General features: G+C 39.4%; 1 protein-coding gene across 6 annotated transcripts in view; it reads left to right on the forward strand.

Moving 5' to 3' along the window:
- Positions 1–24,209, forward strand: part of LOC136857275 (ornithine aminotransferase, mitochondrial) — a 181,669-nt gene that overhangs the window by 53,935 nt on the left and 103,525 nt on the right. The window contains exon 1 of one of the 6 annotated variants that reach the window (XM_067135797.2): positions 10,368–10,470. The exons of 1 other annotated variant lie outside the window; for it this stretch is intronic. In XM_067135797.2, coding sequence (XP_066991898.2) covers positions 10,458–10,470 — 13 coding nt within the window. In that variant the 5' untranslated portion in view covers positions 10,368–10,457. Of the gene's footprint in view, positions 1–10,367; positions 10,471–10,507; positions 11,394–24,209 lie in introns of those variants that run through there. 4 more of the 6 variants (XM_067135798.2, XM_067135799.2, XM_067135800.2 and 1 more) reach the window with 4 other exon arrangements.

Raw genomic sequence — 24,209 nt, forward strand, 5'->3', positions numbered from 1 at the left:
AAAGTAATGCATAAATGAAAGATCAAGCCCTTTCACAGCAGTCCATTTCACATCTTGTTTATGTGTCTAATTTCAGTCTTTAAATAATAACCTTTTAAATAATTCTTCGTTCATGTATCCAGAATTGATTTAGTAACTTCGAAGTTAATATATCAATAATACTTTCTTTCTAGAAGTAATTTATTTATCCATTTTCGTATATGCATTTCCATTGATATTTGAAAATAGCGTGAATTTTCAGGTCACGTCACTAGGAGCGCCACTTGCGAATTGTCTCCCATTTTAACAAGGCTAAATCCGTAAGTGTCGCGTATTGTCTCTACTGTATTTGACTACGGCTTACAATACTACAGGTTGACCTTATTACTAGCTTAACATTATAAGTGATAATGAAGTGAAGTTAAACCGTAATTACCCTACAACAACAACAGTACAAAAAGCAAGAAATACTACTAATTTAACTTCCTAAATCCAGCATCACTATATACAAAATCGCACACAACTTAAGTAGTGCCAGTACTTAACACTACGAATTACAGTACTATAGATTGAACTTACTACTAGCTTAACACTACAAGTGATAATAAAGTAACGTTAAAAACATAACTACCCAACAACTACAACAACTCGCGTACGAAAAGCAATTCCATGAAAAAAAAAAGAAATTACAAGAAATACTCGTTCTAATTCCAGCATCATGTACAGTTTCATACACAACTTAATTATTTCCAATACTTAACGCCATGGCTGACAAAACTATAGCTGAGCTTACTACTAGCTCAACTTAGGCCTACAAGTTATAATAAAGTAAGGTTAAGACATAATTACCCAACAACTACAACAACAACAACCATACTATAACAAGTAATTCCATGGAAAGCATATGTTACAAGAAATACTAACTGCCTAATTTTCTGAATCCAGCATTATCATATACGAATTCACACGCAACTTAAGTATTTCCAGTACTTAACACTATGGCTTACATTACTATAGGTTGAGCTTACTATTAGCTTAACACTACAAGTAAAACATAACTACCCAACATCAATTGGAGTACAACTAGCAATTCTACGAGGAAAAAAATACTACCACTATAACATTCTAGATCCAGCATTATCGTATAAAATTTAATACACAACTTAAGTACGGTATTCCCAGTGCTTAACACTACGGTTTACAGTACTATAAGTTGAGCGTATTACTAGCTTAACATTAGAATGTTATAAAGTAATGTTAAAAACATAATTGCCCTACAAGAACAACGACAGTACAACAAGCAAATCCCTGGAAAGCAAATATTACAAATATTTAAGTTTAAAATTCTTAATCCATCATCATATAAATTCACACAAAACTTAAAATCACAGTGCTTAACACTACAGCTTACAATACTATAGATTGAACTTATTACTAGCTTAACATTACAAGTGATAATAAAGTACCGGTAAAGTTAAAAACATTGGTAATTACCCAATAACAATAACAACAAATACAACAACATGAGTACAACAAGCAATTCCCTGAAAAGAGAATACCACAAGAAAAAAACCCTCCTAGTTTCACAATCTAAACCAAGCAGAAAATCACAAATTTAGTGTCCGTAATTTACAACTTTTACTTTTTACTTTACACAAGCGCTAATGGTCTTGATACCGGAAGGGAATCTATCAAAGACTGCTGCAGGTAATTTATTCCAATCCCTTATGGTCCTGTTAACGAAGGAAAACTTGCCCACGTCCGTATGCTGGTTTCTGGCCCTAATTTTATGCTTATGATCATTTCTCGGTAAGTATGAGGGAGGTTCCAGCCTATTCCTAATACTACACCAAGCACCCCTTCCCGTATAGCTCTTATAAAGACCACACAGGCGAGCTCTAGTTCTTCTAGATTCAAGACTTTCCCAATTAATGGTATTCCTCCTATTCCCGGTTACGAAACGCATCGTTCTTCTTTGAACTTTATCTAGGAAATTTATTAAATAGCTCTCATTAAGTGTAACTTCTTTACATCCCTATCTTAGATGGCTATGGATGGTGTTTTGTTTTTGATAATATTTGATTTTATACCGAAGTGAAATTACAAGTGATTATTTATACTAATTTATTGTATCAAGATGCTACTTCGCAAGCATGAAAAGCGAGTTATCGCAAGAAAAAAGATCATCAGCCCACGAAGACAAAATGCCGGAACATAATAAACTTCAGGTATAATATTATCCCGTATCCAATAACGTATCCTAAGCGGGGGTGTTGTTCTTGCTTGCCAGAATCATATTCCCTTCTGAAATAGGAAAAATTAATTATCGAATATATATTCCTTCTTTCGAGATATAGGTACCTACCGGCACTTCACGAATACTGGCAGATTATCTTATCTATATATTTTTGTTTGGGGGAACTAAATGAGTGTAATTAGTGGATGTATACTTCTGAGTATAGAGCAGTGCACAGTACAATAATTATTTTTTTCACTCTATGGTGTGTGTATACAATATAAATATACTCGTGGTTGAAGAGAAAATCAGTGGCGTACGTGATGTGACATGCCGGAAAGGTACGATACTTATACCCGTGGTTGAAGAGAAAATCAGTGGGGTACGTGACGTGATATGCCGTAAAGGTACGGGATGACGATAAACTAAAAGTGTGTTTACACCGCCTTCGTAACATACAAGCTGTACTGTAGAAAGCGCGCCAAGTCATCAGCTGATCGAGCTAAGGCGAGCTAAGTGAATGTTAACTTATGAATGGAATACGTAAAGGATTGGGAGCATTTTTTGAATAACTGTGGTTATTGAAAGACAGACCTTTATTTTTAAGCTTAATGCGTGTTTATTCTCTTAATTTATCTCATCAGGATTTACGTAAACAGCTGTTTTTAAGATAATGAGAACTCATTGTTTAGGTTAGGTATGCTAGGCTACCTTCACGTGACGAATGAAGTAAATTCAAGGGACATTACACTTCTCGTGGAATTTATTCACTGAATTGTTACCATATAGCACATCTTTGTGGAAATATATGTTGCAAGTTTAAATACCGGTACATTGAGTGAAAATTCACAATTGCCGCAATGCTAAGAAGTTACGCGTACAATCGAAAATCCAACTATTATCCGCGCACTTTTTAGTGATAGATTTTTGTACTCGTTGGAGAAGTAAGAAGGGTGCCGTAATACTGCCAACTGAATGGAAATGAAATCTGAATTAATAATAATAATACTCGTATGGCCTCAGCTACCGTTTGCAGATATTTCGATTTGACGCCATCTGGCTGTCTGCTCGTCAATTTCGACGTTCCGGCTTACTCTGTCTGCCATCTAACGGACCTAGAGTAAACCGGATCTCTCTTGGGCGTCTATCTTCTTCTTTTCTTCTTTTTCTACCGCTTTTCCCACACCTGTGGGGTCGCGGGTGCGAACTGTGTAGCACATGTGGATTTGGCCCTGTTTTACGGCCGGATGCCCTTCCAGACGCCAACCCTATATGAAGGGATGTAATCACTATTGCGTGTTTCTGTGGTGGTTATTAGTGTAGTGTGTTGTGTGAATATGAAGAGGAAAGTGTTGGGACAAACACAAACACCCAGTCCCCGGGCTAGAAGAATTAATCAGAGACGATTAAAATCCCCGACCCGGCCGGGAATCGAACCCGGGACCCTCTGAACCGAAGGCCAGTACGCTGACCGTTCAGCCAACGAGTCGGACTCTCTTGGGCGTCTATGGCTGAGATTTAATTAATTTTGTCGGGTAAATACCAAATGTATCACCAGAGATCTTTTACATGCCGACATCGTACGACATGGAGTGTCGAATGGACTTTTTTCCGCCCTTCAAAATCTGAATTGAATCGATAATATGATCGATCGATATGAATTTTATAAACCTTTATTATTTTAAGCATACAACTGTGTCACACACACAATATTTAATACTATATAACATTTCCCGTTGCGAAACGTGTTCCTAGCATGAATTCTGTAGTTTGGCTTTGCTGTGTAAACAACAACAGTACGAGTACTTAAAGTGTACGCCAGATGGCGCACAGCGATGATAAGCGATTCTTAGTTTGTGTTTCAAAGGTTGCCAATACGAATTTCGAAGATAACCAAAGTCGACCGCTTCAACACTAGGGTGTAAATCTATCACTAAAAAGTGCGCAGATAATACACACATGTTCATAAAAACAGAACACCTTGAAATACTAGAGATAGGAAGAGCATATTCACAGGACATGTTCATTAGTATGTTCTGCAGAAACGATTAACATTTCAGTCACCAAGGTTCAGCATGTGTTCTGTTGCCTAGTAGGCACTGGGTCTTCCATGAGCACTGATAACTTGTTCCATGCGTGATGGCATCGACACGTATAAGGCGCGAATGGCGTCCTGGGGTATAGCTATCACCTGGTTCCACAGTGCATCTTTGGTGGTTGGCATTGGGTCACAGTGCTGCACCCGTCGTTTCACCCTAGCCTATCCCACATATTTTCGATTGGCAAAAAGTCCGGTGATCGGGCGGACCAGGGCAACAGTCTGACATTCTGTGACAGCAAGAAGGCACGTGTTCGTGCAGCAACATGTGATCGCGCAATGTGCTGCTGAAATATGGCGTCTGGGATGTCGGGCAGGAAGGGTATGGCTACGGGTCGCAGGATGTCATTCACGTTGGTCAAACTGGTCACAGTGCCCTGGACACGCACCAACTGTGATTTGTGGTTGTACCCAATAGCACCCCACACCATAAGGCCTTGGGTTGGCTCTGTATGTCTTATGCGAATGCAGTCGATATGATGCCTCTCCCCCTGTCTGTGGCGAACCAAAATGCGGCCATAATTTTCAAACAAACAGAACCTGGATTCGTCAGAAAACACTATCTGTTGAAATTCCTGTACCCAGCGATGTCGTTCCATACATCATTGCAGTCTAGCATGTTTATGCACATTAGTCAAAGGTAGGTGGATAAGTGGACGACGCGCCGGTAACCCAGACCGTAATAAACGGCGGCGGACTGTCACTCCTGATAGTATACGGTATGTTACACTGTTCCACTGTTGCGCCAGAGCCGAGGAGGATGCAGATCTGTCCTGCAATGTCATTCGGATGAGGTATCGATCTTTTCGAGGGGTGGTTTGCGTGGTGCGACCAGACCCATCTCGTTGTGTTTTACGACCTTTCGTGGACCGTTCTGTTCACATCCGTTGCACTGCCGACACACTTCGTCCCATACCAGCAGTAATTTCCTGGATTGATGCATCACGTTCTCTCATGCCAATAATGCGCCCTCTTTCAAACTCATCTGACGGTACCGGTACGGTTCTCGCATACGTCTGCGAGGCATCCAGCACGTCTACTCAAGTCACACCGATCCATTACCTTCGGTTTATAGCGACAACGAGAGCCGCTGGCATTTTACCAGTTGGTGGTGGTGCACCGAGGTATCGATGTGGACTTTGAACATGAGGACCGACATGGTTCAAATGCTAACTATTTCTTAAGAACACACTAATGCACATGTCTTGTGAATATAAACTTTATATCTCTAGTCTTTCAAGGTGTTCTAGTTTTTATGAACATGAGTGTGTATAAGTAACTATACATTAAGATTTTCATTTTCTTCGAATGAGGGCAGGATATATTTATGAAAGCCGAAAATCTCAACCGAAAATGTAACGGTTACGAAGACTACAGGAGTATGTTTCATTCATTTTCCCGAGCTGATTGTATGTTCTGCTTTTGACTTTCTTCTTGTTATATGGATTGATAGCCCCGAAACCCAAACCCCATGGCTCAACAGCCCTGAAGGGCCATGGTCTACAAGCGACCGCTGCTCAGCCCGAAGGCCTGCAGTTTATGAGGTGTCGTGGTGTCAGCACGAAGAGTCCTCTCGGCCGTTATTCTTGGCTTTCTAGACCGGGGCCGCCATCTCACCGTCAGATAGCTCTTCAATTGTAATCACGTAGGCTGAGTGGACCTCGAAACAGCCCTCAGATGCAGGTATAAATCCCTGACCTGGCCGGGAATCGAACCCGGGGCCTCGGGGTAAGAGGCAGGCACAGAACTAGCATAAAAGTAACATAAATTGTCAGTAACCAAGTGAACCTACGTGTTACTTTTTGGGTTACGTAATGTTCAGAAAACGCTGCCATCTCTTCTCAAAATTAATGCGAAGGCAGTTTGTCGTGTGGTTAGGAGCACGCAGCTGTGAGCTTGCATTCAGGAGATTGAGTTCGAACTCCACTGTCGGCAGTCCTGAAGATGATTTTCCGTGGTTTCCAATTTTCACACCAGGCACATGCTGGGGCGGTACCTTAATTAAGGTCACGACTACTTCCTTCCCACTCCTATCCCTTCGTCGCCATAAGACCTATTTGTGTCGGTGCGACGTAAATCAAATCATATATATATTAATGCTATACAGTATATTGTCAAGTTGTGTAAAGAAAGGGATTATTCGTTACTGTAAGAATATTATTTTATAGGTGTTATTTGAGTGCCTCCGTGGTTTATGGCTAAGCTGGTGAGCTGCCACCCAAATTGAAATGTCTGCACACGGCAACTGAGGCCATACGATTATTATTATTATTATTATTATTATTATTATTATTATTATTATTATTATTATTATTATTATTATTATTATTATTCTCACTTGGTTGTTTGTACTTCACTTAAATAGGATTTAGGTTTCAGTAACTACAGAACTATATTCTGTAATCGATACCGAAGAGTCGGTTATAATAATGTATTCGATTACAACACAGAAAAATATGCGAACAAAATAAAATCAGAAACTGTTCAGATAAAGTCTGAAAAATATTAAATCGCACAACTGATAACTGATTAACTTCGTGCGAAGAGTGCTCGTTCGAAACTGAGTTGACTGATTGTTACTACTACTTCTTATTGGCAATATACACTGTTGTCGAATGAATGTGTGACAAAAGTAAATGTCTACAAAATATGTGCCTTATACGATCTCAGGTACACAACAAGAAAGTATAATTTTCAAATCAACATATGATATTTTGGTAGCATTTTTCATTGCTGTAATTATTTTTAAATAATTTGGTGTAAGTTTTTTTCGAAGAGCGTGTCACAGTGTTGCGACAGACGGCAAGGCATCGTTTATAGTTGTGCTGCGTTACAATCGACACAAGAAGCTGCTGATGCAATCAACTGGCAAAGAAATGAAAATTTAAAAAACTATTTTGACAAACTCGTCCTGATCATTTCCGCACAGAGTGACGTTAGGCTAGATATATCTTTTCGAAGGAAGTCTGAGGGGCCATTGCAGGCCCTAACGTTACGCCTTCGGTGAGATGTGAAATAATTTCATACGGAATTTCACGTTTCGATAAATGACTTAAAACAGTGCATTCCTTATGCGGTGTTTCAGGATTGTGCACTCTACTGTAGTTACTGACCCGTGACTGTTTATTTACGATATGTGTTTGTCCTTGCTTCGAAAGGAGTCGGTGAACATTCCGGAGGTTTTACAATTTAGACTTTAATAATATTGCTCCAGCAACGGGTTCGTCAGTAACTTTATCAATATCTCAAATATGTGTGTCCATTAGAGCTAAGTGATCTGTCAGTAATGCACAAAACTGATGGCTTATCAAACTCAGTTGCACCTCCAAAGTGCAACAAAATCTTTATAAAATGTCGTATTCAAGGAAGAACAGCAGCAGCCACAAGAGCGGTTTTCTCCACAAAGAATCTGTCAGCCCTATCAATTATAACAGCAATGATTCTTTATGACTCCACTATCTCGCCCAGGCAGGCCTTTTTCGCTAAAGAAATTTAATGACTTTTCTTTTTCATGGTGATTTTCATGAAAATGTGAAAATATCCAACGTAATTTATAAACAGTAGTACATCATCATGCCATATTGTGGTTCTCCACAGACAACGAATCAACTTCTCCAATGCAAACTGTGTCCAACTACATGTACTATGAAAGAGAAAGACCTCTTGCAAGCAACACAAGAGTCCCTGAAAGTGGCTGACTATTGGTCAGCAACCATATAAGTTTGTTCTTCTGCCATGTTCTGTGGTCTCCTTAGACCCTTCCATTGTGGTTCGCCATTTTTAAAATACAGTCTTCACATTAAGGAACCAACGCAGATACTATTCTTCCTTTTATTTCTTTTATTTCTTTTATGTATATTAACTAATGTCTGTTTGTTTTAAAGTTAGTAGTAGTTTGTGTGTGTGGCTTAAGATGAACGATGTTATTTTTCTCATTCAACGGATCGATTGGGTATTTGTTTACTGTGATCTTGAGAAAAATAATAATAAAGAATAACAAAAAAATAATAAACTACTCTTCCAAGCACCGGTGTTCGAAAGGAAGTCACCTATATAGCCCTGATCTATCGCAATGGGGCCTTTTTTCTTTTATGTTATGATTGTTACGTTGTTATATATTTATTTTGCTTGTACAAATTTGTATTTATATGTAGACTGTATATATTAGAGCTTCTGATACGATAAATAAATATGCCATATTCATTGTGAAAGAAAAATCATTAACTATTATACGTTATTCAATATGTTGAAATACTGAGAAACTGATCCTGTGTCGGCACGTAGCCTATCCGTGTAAAATAGCACCACGATGTCTGCTCTCAAAGCTTTAAGTCCCCATCCGACGGACGAATCCCATCAACGTCGTCATATGCCCTCACTCCACATGAACACTGCGGACAGGTCTGGAATTGAATCCAGGCTTTTGACACGCAATCTGGTGATTATAAATTGTATACCACCTCCCACCTTGCTGGCCAACATTCTGATGATGAAAATCTTTTCGACCAGCAGGATTCGAACCGGCTAACCACCGTGTCAGACCACAGAGACTTGATGCCTTAACGATCATGGCCACCAGGCGGGCTACTCTGAGGGCAATACACTAAGCCACGGCCAACTTGATGCGACGCGCTAGCTATAGTGCATCGCGGGTCTAGTTGGCCGTTACTATACACGTGAAAAGAAGAGAGACTAACATAAAGGAGAAAGATAAAACTAGACTTTTACAAAACGAGTGCCAGAACTGAAAGACACTGGACGAAGGAAAATCAAGACCCACAGAAATTGTGGCACGATTCACCGTTCACGGCTTCCCCTACAAGATATGTATGGACAAATCGTACCACAGTCCCTGCGTTAGTTTGTGTGTGTGAGCTGTGCAACCAAATATTATATACTGACCGGTACCACCTAGCACTGTGCCACAAAAAAGTAATGCTAACGACATTCACAGAGTATAGTAAGAACTCAAGGTTCTTAAACACTATAAGAACTAAACTATTGATGATGATGATGATGATGATGATGATGATGATGATGATGATGATGCTTGTTGTTTTAAGGGGCCTAACATCGAAGGTCATCGGCCCAACTAAACTATTAATACCCATTCGATTGATTATTTCTTTAATAATAATAATAATAATAATAATAATAATAATAATAATAATAATAATAATAATAATACTAATTGTAACCGTTCATGACATCGTCATATGTATATAGAAGCATCCTGCATAGAAAATATGCTGTTTTCCGCGCAGTTCTACGTTAAATAGCCGCCAAACGAGGATATTCTTGACGGTTCCGGGACTCGAGCCGCACGCGGTAGAGTAGCGCGCCCCTCTTCTCGTTGCGCGCAATTGGGAAAAGAGGGAGTACAAGCGCCTGTAAGTGGAGTTCGCTCTCTCTCTCTCTGAGTGAGAGAACTGGGACAAGAAAGTTGTCACATGACTGAGAAGTGAGGTCACGAAACAGCCTCAAAGAAGTTGTCTCAACATACGAGACGATATCACCCCATGTATTCCCCTAAATATCTAGTGGTACCAATGCGTAGCTTTCAACTGTTTCGAGGGTATTAACATTAATAACTCGGAAATACTTGATGGATAATTTCGAGTTACGACTTCGATGAATGAGGAGATTTTATGTGGATTTATCATGCAGAGAACCATTTTACATAATAAGAATAATAGGAAGTACGCAGATAGTTGATGGCATGAAGAGAGTAAAACCAGATGCCCGACTCTGACAGGACCAGGGAAACTGAAAAATCCCCGGAATCAGGCTCCACCTACTGAGAATTGATACTGACGCTTTGATGATTATAGACTAACCCGCGAAGGACTCGGAACGAAAACTGATCAGTGGAAAGAGGGATGCACAGGCTTTAATTTGACATTAAATTCAACGTTTAAATATACCTGCCAGCGGACCGATGTTTGACAAGGGGGCGTGGACTGATTCCCCTCCAAAAAAATATGGCTTTCCACTATAAAGGCGAGTGGCAAGAAGGGAGTATACACAGTATATCCAGTGCATTCGGTCTAATCAGCAGAGCTATTCTTTAGCGAACAGTCAGTTTTAATATTCAGTGTTTCACATTGTGAAGGTTCCTTATCAAACAGTGTTATGTAGTGGTAAATGACAACACACAGTGAGTGACAGTGCGCTGTGTGCTAAATAAATGTTACTTCCTTAATGCAGTTTGCTATGATCTGGATGTGATAAAATTTTACTTTGATTATGTGTCAGAGAGGCGCGGGGTGGTAAAAAGAGGTGGTCGGTTGAAGTGTATTATTACGTGCACAGTTACAAAACAGATCTAAGTGAATATAGTGGACTGTGCCGCATTATACGAGATATATAAACGATCTATAATCGAGGATAAATGAAGGAAGTGATCCAATAAAGAGATGGTTCGATAACAGTGTTACAGTAATGCTTGAACCAACGATAACAGTGAGCGACTTATCAGCTATCGTTTTAGTAGATCGGGCGGCACTCTCCGTATTCTCTCAAACGCAGTGAGTTGTGTATTATATCAATAGTTAGTGAAACGGAGTAGGTCGATTAATGGCCAGTAAAAAAAAAAATTATATATATATTAATATCTAACGTTCATATCCTGTGGTTGTGACTGGCTAGTGTGTGATGCTCCGAGATTAAATTACTTGTGGAGAACTGGAGTATGCAAATGAAGGTACCGATATCGGGTTGCAGGTCAAACACCGATATAGGACTAGGGAGCTCGAATTTATGAGTATCCTTAGTCATAACAAAGTTATAAATGCATGACACAATTAGTGCATTTATGACAAATTATTTCTTCCTCATTTGCATATTTGACCTCCGAGAGCCTCAAGTTTGAAGAGGGCTGGCGAGCGGTCCGCTGTACAGTCACTCCAACGCATCAGGGATACTCTGGACCTTCCGACGCCAGACGAGGATTCAACCAACATGCAGATGAACCGACATAGGACGACTCTGGGGGCCATCGCAAGTGAAGACGTCCTGATGGCAGATTAAACCCTGGTTGTGCTTCCTGAGGAAAGCTGATTGCAGACATCTGAGCGTTGAGTACATTTTAATTTATTACCTTGATAGTTAAAGTCACAGTTGAATAAGTAAATAATTTGCATGTAAATACTTTGAATATTATTTGACTAAGCCGAGGTTTCAGAGGGATTATAGTTTTTGTAAGATTTTTTCTGTGAGATTTTCTTCGTGGCTTGAACCACTTACTTCATTCATTATGGGAGATATTGCATGGTAGTTATAAGGCCCTAGTATAATTTACAGGTGATGTGACGTAAATGAAAGGGAATAACATTTCGTAGTATGATCTTATCGTCCAAAGCTAACTTTAAATGCTATGATTCATCACACGAATTCCAGATTAGTTATTCTTGATGACACGTCACATAATGGTAGAAATTCCTCCTATATAGACATAAGACTGCAAACTTCAAGACGACAAGGAGTGTATGGGGGTGTAATTGAATTATGTAGATCGCGGTTAACTGTGAATTTTTTAAATCCTGAAGGTTAGTCTGCTCTTTAAAATATGCCTGGTTTCGGAATATGAGGACTGAGAGGACGGTACTTGATTTGTAGGCTCGTGAATTTGAAAGTACAGTGGTGCTTAAATAAGTAAATTCCCCTGTTGAATATATATGTGGGGCGACGTAGAATGCCGTCTCGTGAACAAGATAATTGAGGCCATATGTGTGATGTGACGCTGATAGCGTAAGTGAATCGCAAAGAAAGAATGTCTTTGCGATGATATGAATATTTAAGAATAGCAGATAAAGGCTGGAGCTTTGCTCTGCCAGAAAAAATAGAGAACGAGCGAATGGCCGTGACCGACTCGCTTGACAGTTTTATGAGGGGATGGGGGAAGCTAGACCCCAAACGATGTTTGTTCACCACTTTGAGAGGGGAGACACATTTGGTTCGCTCTTCTCTTCTTCTCGTATAACGGAGACATGCATAAATTAAGAAAATAACATCGTCGATAGGTTCCAGATATTATAGATGAGTGAAATCCTTCCATCTTTCTATTATTTGTGTTTAATTAAAGTAAAAACCGTTATAGGATTTTCAGGTTATTATACCCTCACATGTGGAAGTCCGGGGTTCGAGTCCCAGATTCTGGCGAGGATTGTTGCCCACGCGTGGCAAATGAGATGGGTCTTGCCAGATACTGTTCTTTCCAGGAAAATGAAGTGCAGAATATTATATTATTTCTTCAAGTGAATATTTATTATACGTCATATAATGTGATATGCTGGTTGCCGAGTTGCCATATGTATTTTTTTTAGGGACACCGTTGAAATGGAATGTCGCGTGTTATATTACTGCATAGACAATCCCAATGAAACAGGTGTTATGTGGGAGTTAGTACTCCGCACGATAAGTGTGGTGAGTTCATTAACGTAGACAATGTGACATAACTATCATGTGTTTAAAATGCGCTCAGCGAATTTGCAGTAACCCTCAATTAACACGTGATATACAAATTGAATGAAGTAATTCACGTCGTAAAGAAGATATGCCTTTGTGTAAGATGTGTATAAAGTGTTTTTAATATATGATAATATCTTCCGTGTGCTAAATAGTTCTGGAAGGGGACACCCTTTCAATGTATTTTAATGATTTGAAGGTTATGAAGTGATAAATGCTAATCTGAATGTGTATAAAGTGTTTTTAATATATGATAAGATCTTCCGTGTGCTAAAGTGTTTTTAATATATGATAAGATCTTCCGTGTGCTAAATAGTTCTGGAAGGGGACACCCTTTCAATGTATTTTAATGATTTGAAGGTTATGAAGTGATAAATGCTAATCTGAAAGAGACAGAAAAGGACATTCAAAGCTCAGACCTAATTTATGAATTAATGTTATTGCATATGTAAATATTCCGGCATATCTGTGTGTGGCGTGTTTCCTTAGTAAATTAAAGGTGTTTGTGCAAAAATAGATGATTTTCCTTATCATTAGTAGTGTATTCGCATTCCTCTGATGTCCGAGACTCTTTCCCCCTACTTAGAATTAAATAGTTTAAGCCCCTTTCCGGACATACCACGTACCCATGCTCTTTAGCCAGCCGAGGAAAGACTCAAGTAGGGGTGATGGACTTCGACTCCAGGGACTGTTTGAGGGTCTCGTCAAATAAATCCTTATAGCCATTTCATAAGCCAGTTAAGATAAATTGTTATGCACTAGAACCCTGGACAGGTGCATAACGCTCAGTGTCGCGTATTGTCTCTACTGTATTTGGTTTTAATTATCATTATTAGTATTATTATTATTATTATTATTATTAAAGAAATAATCAATCGAATGGGTATTAATAGTTTAGTTCTTACACGGGTGGCCCAGATTGGTTGCGCAGTAGATGTTAGTTTTCCCTCGTCCTGCTCGTGACGTCATCACAGGAGCACCGTGACTGTGTAGCACCCGTGTAAGAACTAAACTATTAATACAAGGAACTTAGAATACTCTACAGGTAGGCCATTCCGAGCATGTGTGCTGCCATTGGTCAGCGGCTTGTGACGTCATCGGGAAGAACACATCTGCGGTCTGTAATATTCTCTTGCATTAAATGCTGAATGCAAAGTAATATTTATCGTTTCTTTTGCGCTTTCAAACTGGAATGTTTTTCTTTCTTGACTTGGAACATCTATTTAAATCATGAATATGTTTAATGAATGAGAGAAAAATAGAAAATATTTATCGTAGGGCAAATTATAGTGCATAATGTATGTGCCAGCCTCGTAAACCTTAGTTAGGTATGTTTTTTGTTAATCATATTACAATGAATAGGTAGTTCTTAAAATTGGTTTAACATTTTTCTTCTTTATCGGACAAGACGGATGTGGATTTCGCAGGCTACCACGACTTAGCAGGCTACGGCGCTCAGTGGGCTGTTTTTGCCACGGTAGGTTTTAAATATCCTTCAAAAGTTGAAGTTAGCGGCACTGTTACCGGCTAAAGCTTATTTTTTTTATGTTAAGGCAGGAAATGTAATCGGCGATACAACTCAGAGTGGGTTCTTCTTCATTGCTTCCCATTTGGCCTTTTTGTTCAAATGTCTCATACGAATGAAAGTCCTTGTCCTTCCATATAAGGCAATGATTTTCCTATCGAGTTCGGGAAATTTCGAGCTTATAGTTGATGTTAATGTTTCCGTTACTTTGTAGCACCTTGAAATACAGTGTCCGTGGAAGGAAGCAAAAATAACTTCAAACGCCATTGTCGTAGCCAAACACTGAGGGGAAGAAGAAATGATAGAGATCCGGTCTTGTTCAAAGGATAGTATCGGATCAAGACGATAAATCCGTTTTTGTTCCCAACGAACTGTCAATGTTTTCACACTTGTAGGCGACGTAAACTGCCAAGTATTTTAAAGCATCGTCTGTTACATCTTCATTGGAAATCGTTAAACTGCTCAGGTCAGTATCAAGTAGCAAGTTTTCTTCACTTCTATCAAAACTCAAAACATCGGACGGGTTGTCAGTCACTTCGATGCAAAGTTCGCTGGAAAGGAAATTCTGGAATTCTTCAGTTCCTTCGTCAGGTGTGAGAGGATCAGAAAATGTAGAAAGTTGACTTCTGTCCTGAGCAACAGAGGCTCCACGAGATAGAGGCATATCGTTCGCGTTCCCAGTTAGTATTAAGAGTCGCATTCTGTTTTTCACTTCGAAAGGAGTGGGACCCCGAAGTCTAGAAAAATAATTGTCCAGACAGTCTGATTCAGTCTGGAAGTCAAAATGTACTTTGCCCTAATGCCTTTCATATCTCCAAAGAGTCCAATAAGGGAGTTTATGGGTATTAAAAACCCTTTCTGGAACGGAAGGAGACTGCTTCTTTTCCCCAGCCGCATACTCGAGCAAATGTCAAAAAATCTTTTTAAAGTGTTTTCTTGACTTCGATGTTTGAGGCCATAACCACTTCTAAAGGGAGCTTTTCCGTCGTTAGGGACCCTTGAGTTCAAATCAACGAATCATTTATTAATGATGTTTGTGTAGAATATATTTAATTTCTGTTCTTTCATTAATATATCTGGATCAGGAGCGGGTTTTGTGTTGGTTGCCTGGTCTAGTTTCAGTTTCTTCGGAGATAAGGAGTCTAATACTGTTACAGCCCTTTTCCTAATCGATCTCGTGTCACCGCGGTGTTCTCCCTCCGTTATAACCTAAACAGAAAAGAAAGGTATTGTGGTTTCTGAGTACGGTACTTTATTTTTTACAATTGGCTTTACGTCGCACCGACACAGATAGGTCTTATGGCGACGATGGAATAGGAAAGGGCTAGGAGTGGGAAGGAAGTGGCCGTGGCCTTAATTAAGGTACAGCCCCAGCATTTGCCTGGTGTGAAAATGGGAAACCAGAGAAAACCATCTTCACGGCTGCCATCAGTGGGATTCGAACCCACTATCTCCCGGATGCAAGCTCACAGCTGCGCGGCCCTCAACCGCACGGCCAACTCGCCCGGTATATGTTATTAATATATTAATAACAAGCATTTCAAGTCTGAATGTAATTTTAAATTTAAAAACATCAAAATAAAAGCCGAGATTAAGGAAAGTGAATATGACCTACTGCGCTAGCCTAAGTTTTATTATTATTATTATTATTATTCTTTTTAATCCCTTTACCCTCCAGGTTTGGTTTTTCCCTCGGACTCAGCGAGGGATCCCACCTCTATCGCCTCAAGGGCAGTGTCCTGGAGCTTCAGACTCTGGGTCGGGGGATACAACTGGGGAGAATGACCAGTACCTCGCCCAGGCGGCCTCACCTGCTATGCTGAACAGGGGTCTTGTGGAGGGATGGGAAGATTGGAAGGGACAGGCAAGGAAGAGGGAAGGATGCGGCCGTGGCCTTGTGTTAAGTACCATCCCGGCATTTGCCTGGAGGAGAAGTTGGAAACCACGGAAAACCACTTCGAGGATGGCTGAGGTGAGAATGGTACACAGCTCTACTCAGTTGACCTCCCGAGGCTGAATGGACCCCGTCCCATTCCTCGTACCACTTTTAAAATTTCGTGGCAGAGCCGGAAATCGAACCCGGACCTCCGGGGCTGGCAGTTAATCACGCTAACCACTACACCACAGAGGCGGACCTCAGTTTTATTTCCATGCCAATTCGGTATTTTCTGGGATGGAACAGCGTCCGATTTCAATATCTTCCGTATTGGGAGACCCAGTAATTCATTTTTCAAGTCTCGTTCATAATCATCCGAAAGAAAATGTTCTGAACATATTCTTGCATTATTAATATGTATCTTGTCCATTCGCTTGCACCCAGCTACCCATGTATTTTGGAGTGCCTCATTCTTTGGGAATCGATGGTAAACTATGACCTCAGTTTTGTAACCAATATTATTACACAGAGCAACGGCACAGTTAGTTCTATTTTTCTCATTTTACTTAAATACGTAGAACACTAAAGCAACCAATTGCCTGTTAAATGAGAAACGAAGTGTTTACACCGGCAAGTTAGATTTTATAACATAGACTTTAGCCTACTATTTATCACCCACAAACTCAACACAACCAAGACTTCAAAGCGAGTGGCGAGTTCAAAGCTCACTGTATCTTCCCAGTGACGTCACGTTAGACTTGACTCGTTTGCTACCAAATGCGCGGGAAGCCGGAATACACCCCCCTGCTATTAATACCCATTCGACTGATTATTTCTTTAATAATAATAATAATAATAATAATAATAATAATAATAATAATAATAATAATAATAATAATGATAATTAAAACCAAATACAGTAGAGACAATACGCGACAATGAGCGAGATATCGAGGGACAGCTATTGAAGCTCTCTCTAGCGAGTAGACCTGAGAACTACTGATTCTGTCATAAGAGCACGTGTATTTGTGTGTGAAGTTTTTGGTGTTATTTATACGTTTTCAGTGAGTTGACATAATTAAATAGTAGCGTGTGTCATTCCTTGATATCTCCTCTCAACATGAGGAGAAAGGTATGTGCTGTGTTTGGCTGCAGTAACTATGAAGTAAAGAAGAATGCGCTCTTTCTTTCGCTACCCTCGTGACAATAAAATATAAGTAATATTGTGTTTGCATATATATTCTTCCAGTGACAAAGAGATTTTTATAGTACTTCATAATCTTCTAACCTGCTCGACCCATATTTTAACTGGCTTAACATTTAATACGCATATTTTATTCTATAGTGCAGCAGTTAACCTTCAATACCGATGTGTTGTGTAGGTGTGATCTGTGGGTTTTGAAATGTCACAGAAGTGATTTGGATAAGGTGTACGAGAAAGAAGGGACGTTACACTTATATAAGAATTATAAGATCTGTTCAGATCATTTCCAGGCCATCGACTTTAAAAATCCTCGACTATACAGCCAAGGGTATGTTACATTTTTACTCTAATTGTACGTAAATATTCCTCAAAGCATCACTATCGACAATATTCTCATACTTTTCTTTCTTTTATCCCTCTTCTCAGATTAAAGCCGGAATTTTATAGATTTTCTTTCTGTTAGTAGGCTAAGAGGAAAATTGTCCAGCTTTTAAATGTTAATTAATTGCGTGTGTGTGTAAGGAATGTGCCGATATCTTTATTGACAAATGTCTTAATGTGATGATACAATGTTTCTTAAATCAGAAAAAAGACAAATCTAACCGTAAAAGTTCAGACAGGAATGCTAAAGCAAAAAAGTAATGCATAAATGAAAGATCAACCCATTTCACAGCAGTCCATTTCACATATTGTTTATATGTCTAATTTTAGTCTTTAAATAATAATCTTTTAAATAATTCTTCATTCATTTGTACATAATTGCTTCAGCAACTTCGAAGTTAATATCTCAATAATACTTTATTTCTAGACGTAATTTATTTTTCCATTTTCGTATATGCATTTCCATTGATATTTGAATTTAGCGCGACTTTTCAGGTCAAGTCACTAGGAGCGCCACCGTCGAATTGTCTCCCATTTTATCAAGGCTAAATCCGTAAATGTCGCGTATTGTCTCTACTGTATTTGTTAAAACCTACAAAAAAAGACGTTAACTGCTTTACTGTTCATGCTTCCGGTTCACATTATTATTTTCTTAATGCACTTCCTAAAAGTATACAAGCTGCTACCGTACATAATTTTTTCATGTGTTAATGCCCTCGATTTAACCATTAATTTTACCGACGCTTCTCCCCAGCAACTGGACACCTTTCACTTTTTTCGGGTATGTTATGCAGTCGTACCAGCTTATATTTTTTCTTCCTTTATTGTGAAACACAACCGGCATCGTGCATAGTCGAATATTAATTTTGGAACAAAGTCCTGAGCATGTTCACTACTTAAGTCAGATCTTGTCGTGGAATAGCCTTCGACCACTTGGAAAGCAGAGTTGGTTGTTTCGGTGATATATAAAATATCGACTCTTTAGCGTAACCCGACTTGCAACCCGGGGCATATCAAGTTGTAGGCATAATCACGTGCGACATTTGTTTTGAAACATTTGCCGAAGTACACGTTCTATTTCTCATGTAGAATAATATCTTATACTTAATACTTTCCGCTTTTCAGTTCACAAAAAAATAACACCATACTGTATATTTCGCATATTTACTGTCACCGTGCCGAAAAAATGGGAGAATGTTAACAAAAACACTGCGGTCAAAACGAAAATTCGTTATGCTGCTGCTTTTAATCCGACAAAACGCGCGCCTCTTTGCCTTTCAGCGACAGCAGTGCTGCAGGCGGCGAAGTGGGGAGAACATTCAGCGATAAGCGATGATGTCAATTACTGTTTTGAGACGAAGTACAACTAGACAATCATCCTAGCCGTCACACATGTAATTTTTATTATCCTGGTTACAGCACTGTTACGACTTTGCGTTAAACCTTCATCAAATGAAGTAGAGTTTGGCCTCTGCTCCACGTCAGTGCATTAGAATTTGTGATAGTAAAACTTTACGTAGGTAACGGGAATGAAAAGACTGATCAGTGGCGGATTTAGTGGGTGGTCTGCAGGACTGCAGCCCCCCCCCCCTCCCCCGGTTCTTCACACGTAATTTACACGAAGCAACATTACATATTGAATAGGGAAATATTTCCAATCCGTTCTGCGAGTTCCCTTAACACTTGATTTTCAATAATTTTCAATAATTGAATGCTTCTCTTCATATTATAATGTCTTTTTGATTCCACTTCCCTCTCTTGGGACTGCCAGGACATGGCTCTGTTATCAGGCCATAAGGCTTTGAATCCGCTTCCCCCTTCAGGCGCTCACCCGACAAGCCCGCTCTAGCGGGCAGACCAGTGTGTCTTATTTGTTGTCCACCTATCGTGATAGTAGAAGTTCTAACTACAACATGAGTATTTTTAACTCAGTGCAGTTTTTAAAACTATCAAACTTAACAGTTTAACCCTAAATGAAAAGTGTGATATTAAAGCTCGAGGAAGACCTACCCCAGAATTGAAAATCTCCCAGACTGGTAAGAGCCGTGACAAAGAGTACACAAGAATTTTCAATCCAGATGTATATAGTAAACACGAATGGTTGTGTGGGTGCGAAGTTCAAAATGTACTTTTTTGTTTCCCATGCCTTATTTTTGGAAGTAAAAATGAAATGGCGTATGGCTTTTAGTGCCGGGAGTGTCCGAAGACAAGTTCGGCTCGCCAGGTGCAGGTCTTTCTATTCAACACCCGTAGGTGACCTGCGCGTCGTGATGAGGATTAAATGATGATGAAGACAGCACATACACCCAGCCCCCGTGCCATTGGAATTAACCAATTAAGGTTAAAATCCCCGACCCAGCCGGGAATCGAACCCGGGACCCTCTGAACCGAAGGCCAGTACGCTGACCGTTCAGCCAACGAGTCGGACATTTTTGGAAGTGCCAGTGAAGGAGCAAACGGTGCGCGGGTTGATGCAGGAGTTTGTGATCTGAGGAGACTTGGTGATAAAATAAAGAAACATGAAAAATCAGAAAAACATGTGAACAGTGTGCTAGACTTAGCTCTTCTAGGCTCCGTAGATGTGCGCCAGGGTTTAAGTAAGGCCTATGAGGAATATGTACAGCGTCATAACAATGAAGTAAGCAAAAATCGGCAAGTACTATCCAGAATAATAGACTGTATTAAGTTTTGTGGGTCAAACGAACTGGCGTTGAGAGGACATGACGAGAGGCCAGACTCCCGAGAATCCTGGTATATTTCTGAATTTAATTAAATACACGAGTGAACTAGACTCTGTTTTAAGTCACATATAGAGAGTAGGCCTACTTCGTGTTTCAAAGGATCATCGAAAATGATCCAGGAAGAATTGTTGCATTGTATGCTGGAGGTATGCAGAGAAGCTATTTTGGAAGAGATATCCGAGTCTGAATTTTTAGCAATCATGGCTGACGAGACGACGGATGTATCGGATGGATTTCACCTCGTTCTTGTACCGGTACCGGTACTGTGATTCGCAAGGTAATGCTGCAGATCGGTTTTGGGGATTTTTTAATCCTTCTGGTCAAAATGCAGAGGCTATTTCAGAATGTATTGTTTTCCAGCTTGGCGTTATTCTGAAAAATCAGAAGAATAAACTCATTGCCCAGATGTGCGATGGCGCGTCTGTTATGAGTGATGCCGTCAGTGGCGTGCATACGAGAGTTAAGGAAGTGTACCCAAACGCCCATTTTATACATTGCTTTGCACACCAACTTAATTTGATAATGGAGAGAACTGCTAAACAAAACACGAAAGCAAGAATATTTTTTGGCAAATTTGTCTTCAATACTGGCATTCTTTTCCCGATCACCCCAAAGAGTGTCTGTTTTAGATGTTTGTGTGGCTAAACGGATACCTGCTGCTGGAGCCACAAGATGGAATTTTAAATCGAGAGCAGTCAATACTGTATTCGAGAAAAAATATACTTTTAATAGATTGCTTTGAACTACTGATGGAATCTGAGTCTTCAAGTGACATCACAATCGGAGAAGCATCGGCGTTGTACAGGTACCTTCAGGATGAAGAGTTCAACTTCTGGGTGAAATTCTTTCATCATATCATGCCTCATGTTGATATTTTATACAAACTTCAAAATCGGCAGGCAGATGTAGCAAAAATGTGTTGCCATGTTTCAAACTTTGTTAAAACTGTTAATGATGTGAAAAATAGGTACTGGACTCTAACGAAAATTCTGAAACCGTAAATTTAAACAAACGATGCCATGTTCAGGAAACTGCGACAAGTGTGTCTGCGGCCAAGGAAGTCTGTGATGTGATCATAACCCAGGCAAATAGCCGGTTTCAATTTACAAATCATCTCCAAATGTCAACTCTGGTGATGCCATCAAATTTTTCTTCTTTCTAATAAGATTTTCCTGAGAAAGAGCTAAATGACTGCGTACGACTTTTTCCTACTTTTGACAAAGAAAAACTACAAACTGAACTATCTGTTTTATACTCCTGAGAAGAATTCAGATAACTGTCTGGTGCTATCCAGCTGCTTCAGTTCATCATCTCGAACAATCTTCAGTCATCACTTTCAGAAGTAGTGAAACTTCTGCGCATTGCAGCAGTTCTGTCAACTACCAGGAGTGAACCAGAAAGGTGTTTCTCAGCGATGAAGAGGATTAAAACGTATACCTCCGCAGCACTATGGGTGAAGAAAGACTGACAGCTCTGGCAATGCTGTCAATGGAAACTACTTTGATGAGAAATATACCAAGTTGAAATGAGAAGGTTATCAACATATTTTCAACCTACAAGTCTCGCCGAATGCAGCTCATCTATAAATAAGGTAAAATTCAGTAATTATACATTTGAGACATTTTAAAGTAAAGTGAAGAATCGTTAAATTAGCCCTAAATAGCATTACGTTGTGTTACGTTACGTCACGCCACATAGCGTGAAGTGCATCGTAATCCCGGCTTAAAAATAATACCGGTGCCTTATACACAATGGTCGAACACAACGTGAATTGGGTATATGCGTGTTAGAGGGCTAGTCATACTGAAAACTGATTTGAAACAAATACACTATAGGCAATACTGTACACTTCCGTCTTTTCCCGTACTAAACTGAGACACATGTTGACAGTGGCGCACCTGGCGGCCCGACCTTAAACATCAGGCGGCAAGATTGAAACTACGAAAGTTGTTAAAACTGATAAAAATAATTAAACTCAATAAGTTACAGTAATTATCTCATTTTGTCCGAATCCTTGGCTGAATGGTCAGTGTTGAGGCCTTTGTCTCAAAAGGTTCCGGATTCGATTCCCGGCTGGATAGGGGGATTTTATTAGCGTCGAATTAATTCTTCTGGCTCGGGGACTGGGTGTTTGTGTTTGTTCCAACACGTTTCTCTTCATATTCAGACAACACACTACACCTTCAACCACATGGAAGCATGCAATAGTGATTACCGGTACCGGTACTAGACCTCGGATTTTTAGGTGCTAAAATGTTATTTTAGCTGCCTAAAATAGACTCTCAAATAGATTCTAAAATATTTTTAGGCAGCTTCAGTTTTATGTATTTTAATAGGCATCAATTAAAAACCATGTTTATTTTGCTAATTTGATAATAACTCATTAGGGAGAAATATATAAAACAAATTTCACTCACCTCTTTGCTGCGAATGTCACAGAATATAATTTTACCATCCGATATGAAATAGGGAAACTCCTGTAACCAATTTTTAATTAACGATGACTTGGAACCTGACACTTTCAGCATAATTCATAGTGTATAGTGTACATTCAGTTTCAAAGCCATCCCGCTAGGTGTGCTTGCAATCAATGTTTTGCAATATCTCACAAATTGACACATATTCTCTATAGTGTATTTTTTTGAAAGAAATAATTCAATATCTCGCTCCATAGCCATTTTTTCAGCTGCTGAAATTAGACAATCAGATTGCTTCGCAGGCAAATTCAAATGGGCTTTGCGCAACAATGTTGCTAAATCTGCACATGACTAAGAACGGCTTGAGAGCCATTCCATCAAACACAAGCACATCATTGGTTTCAGCCAGTGACACCGTAGCGTACTTGCTTTGGCGTGATCTTGTCAGCCCTGAGGTCTGTATTCAAAACCCTCCCCTGGCAAAATTTTATTTTTCAACTAGTGCTCTCATGTTGGTCTTAAGCCATATACAGATTTAACACCACCACCTCCCAAAGTCCATTTGAATTCTCCCACAAAAGTGATCTGTTTGGCTAACTTCAGCAACTGATAAAATGACAATGGTGTGAGATATCAAATTATCTTTTGCAAATTATTTATCCGCTTGAGCAACCCTCTATTGTTCATACACCCGATTCAAATTGTTTCCGACACTCTGCATAAGTAAGTCGGATAGACTGTACATTAGGTCTTCTCTGTGAACAAAACCAAATTATTAGGGAGAATGCCAGATTTCAGAGCTAAAAATATGGGGTATTTGGAACCCAAAAATTATTCTGACATGGCCATAGAAAAACGAGGTACCAATATAGTTAGTTAGATATCTACCGGTATATTACACTATATCTGTTTAATATTTCAGACTTGATTTGGCTGCATTAAGAAAATCAGCATTGGATTTCAAAATGTTACAGTAAAGCACTTTTTACAAGAACAACTGAAATTTACTATAATTTATAACTGCGTTTATAAGTTTAACGGAACTCTTCATTTCTTGCATTTGTGATTCATTATTGTAATGAAAACACACTTTCAGTATGAGCATTTGAGCCTGGAGCTGGAAAGGTTATAACAAAACATAAGAGTTTCTCTAAATTGGGCACACAAATTCCATTTGATTTGGTCACACTTTTCTGACCTACTTTATCAGTTATATTAACCATATTTTGACAAATGTCTGATTGCAACTGAAAACTTATAAACAATAATCGAACGTCAAAGTTTAA

This window comes from Anabrus simplex, chromosome 1 (assembly GCF_040414725.1).
Source record: "Anabrus simplex isolate iqAnaSimp1 chromosome 1, ASM4041472v1, whole genome shotgun sequence".
Classification (NCBI taxonomy): Eukaryota; Metazoa; Arthropoda; class Insecta; order Orthoptera; family Tettigoniidae; genus Anabrus; species Anabrus simplex.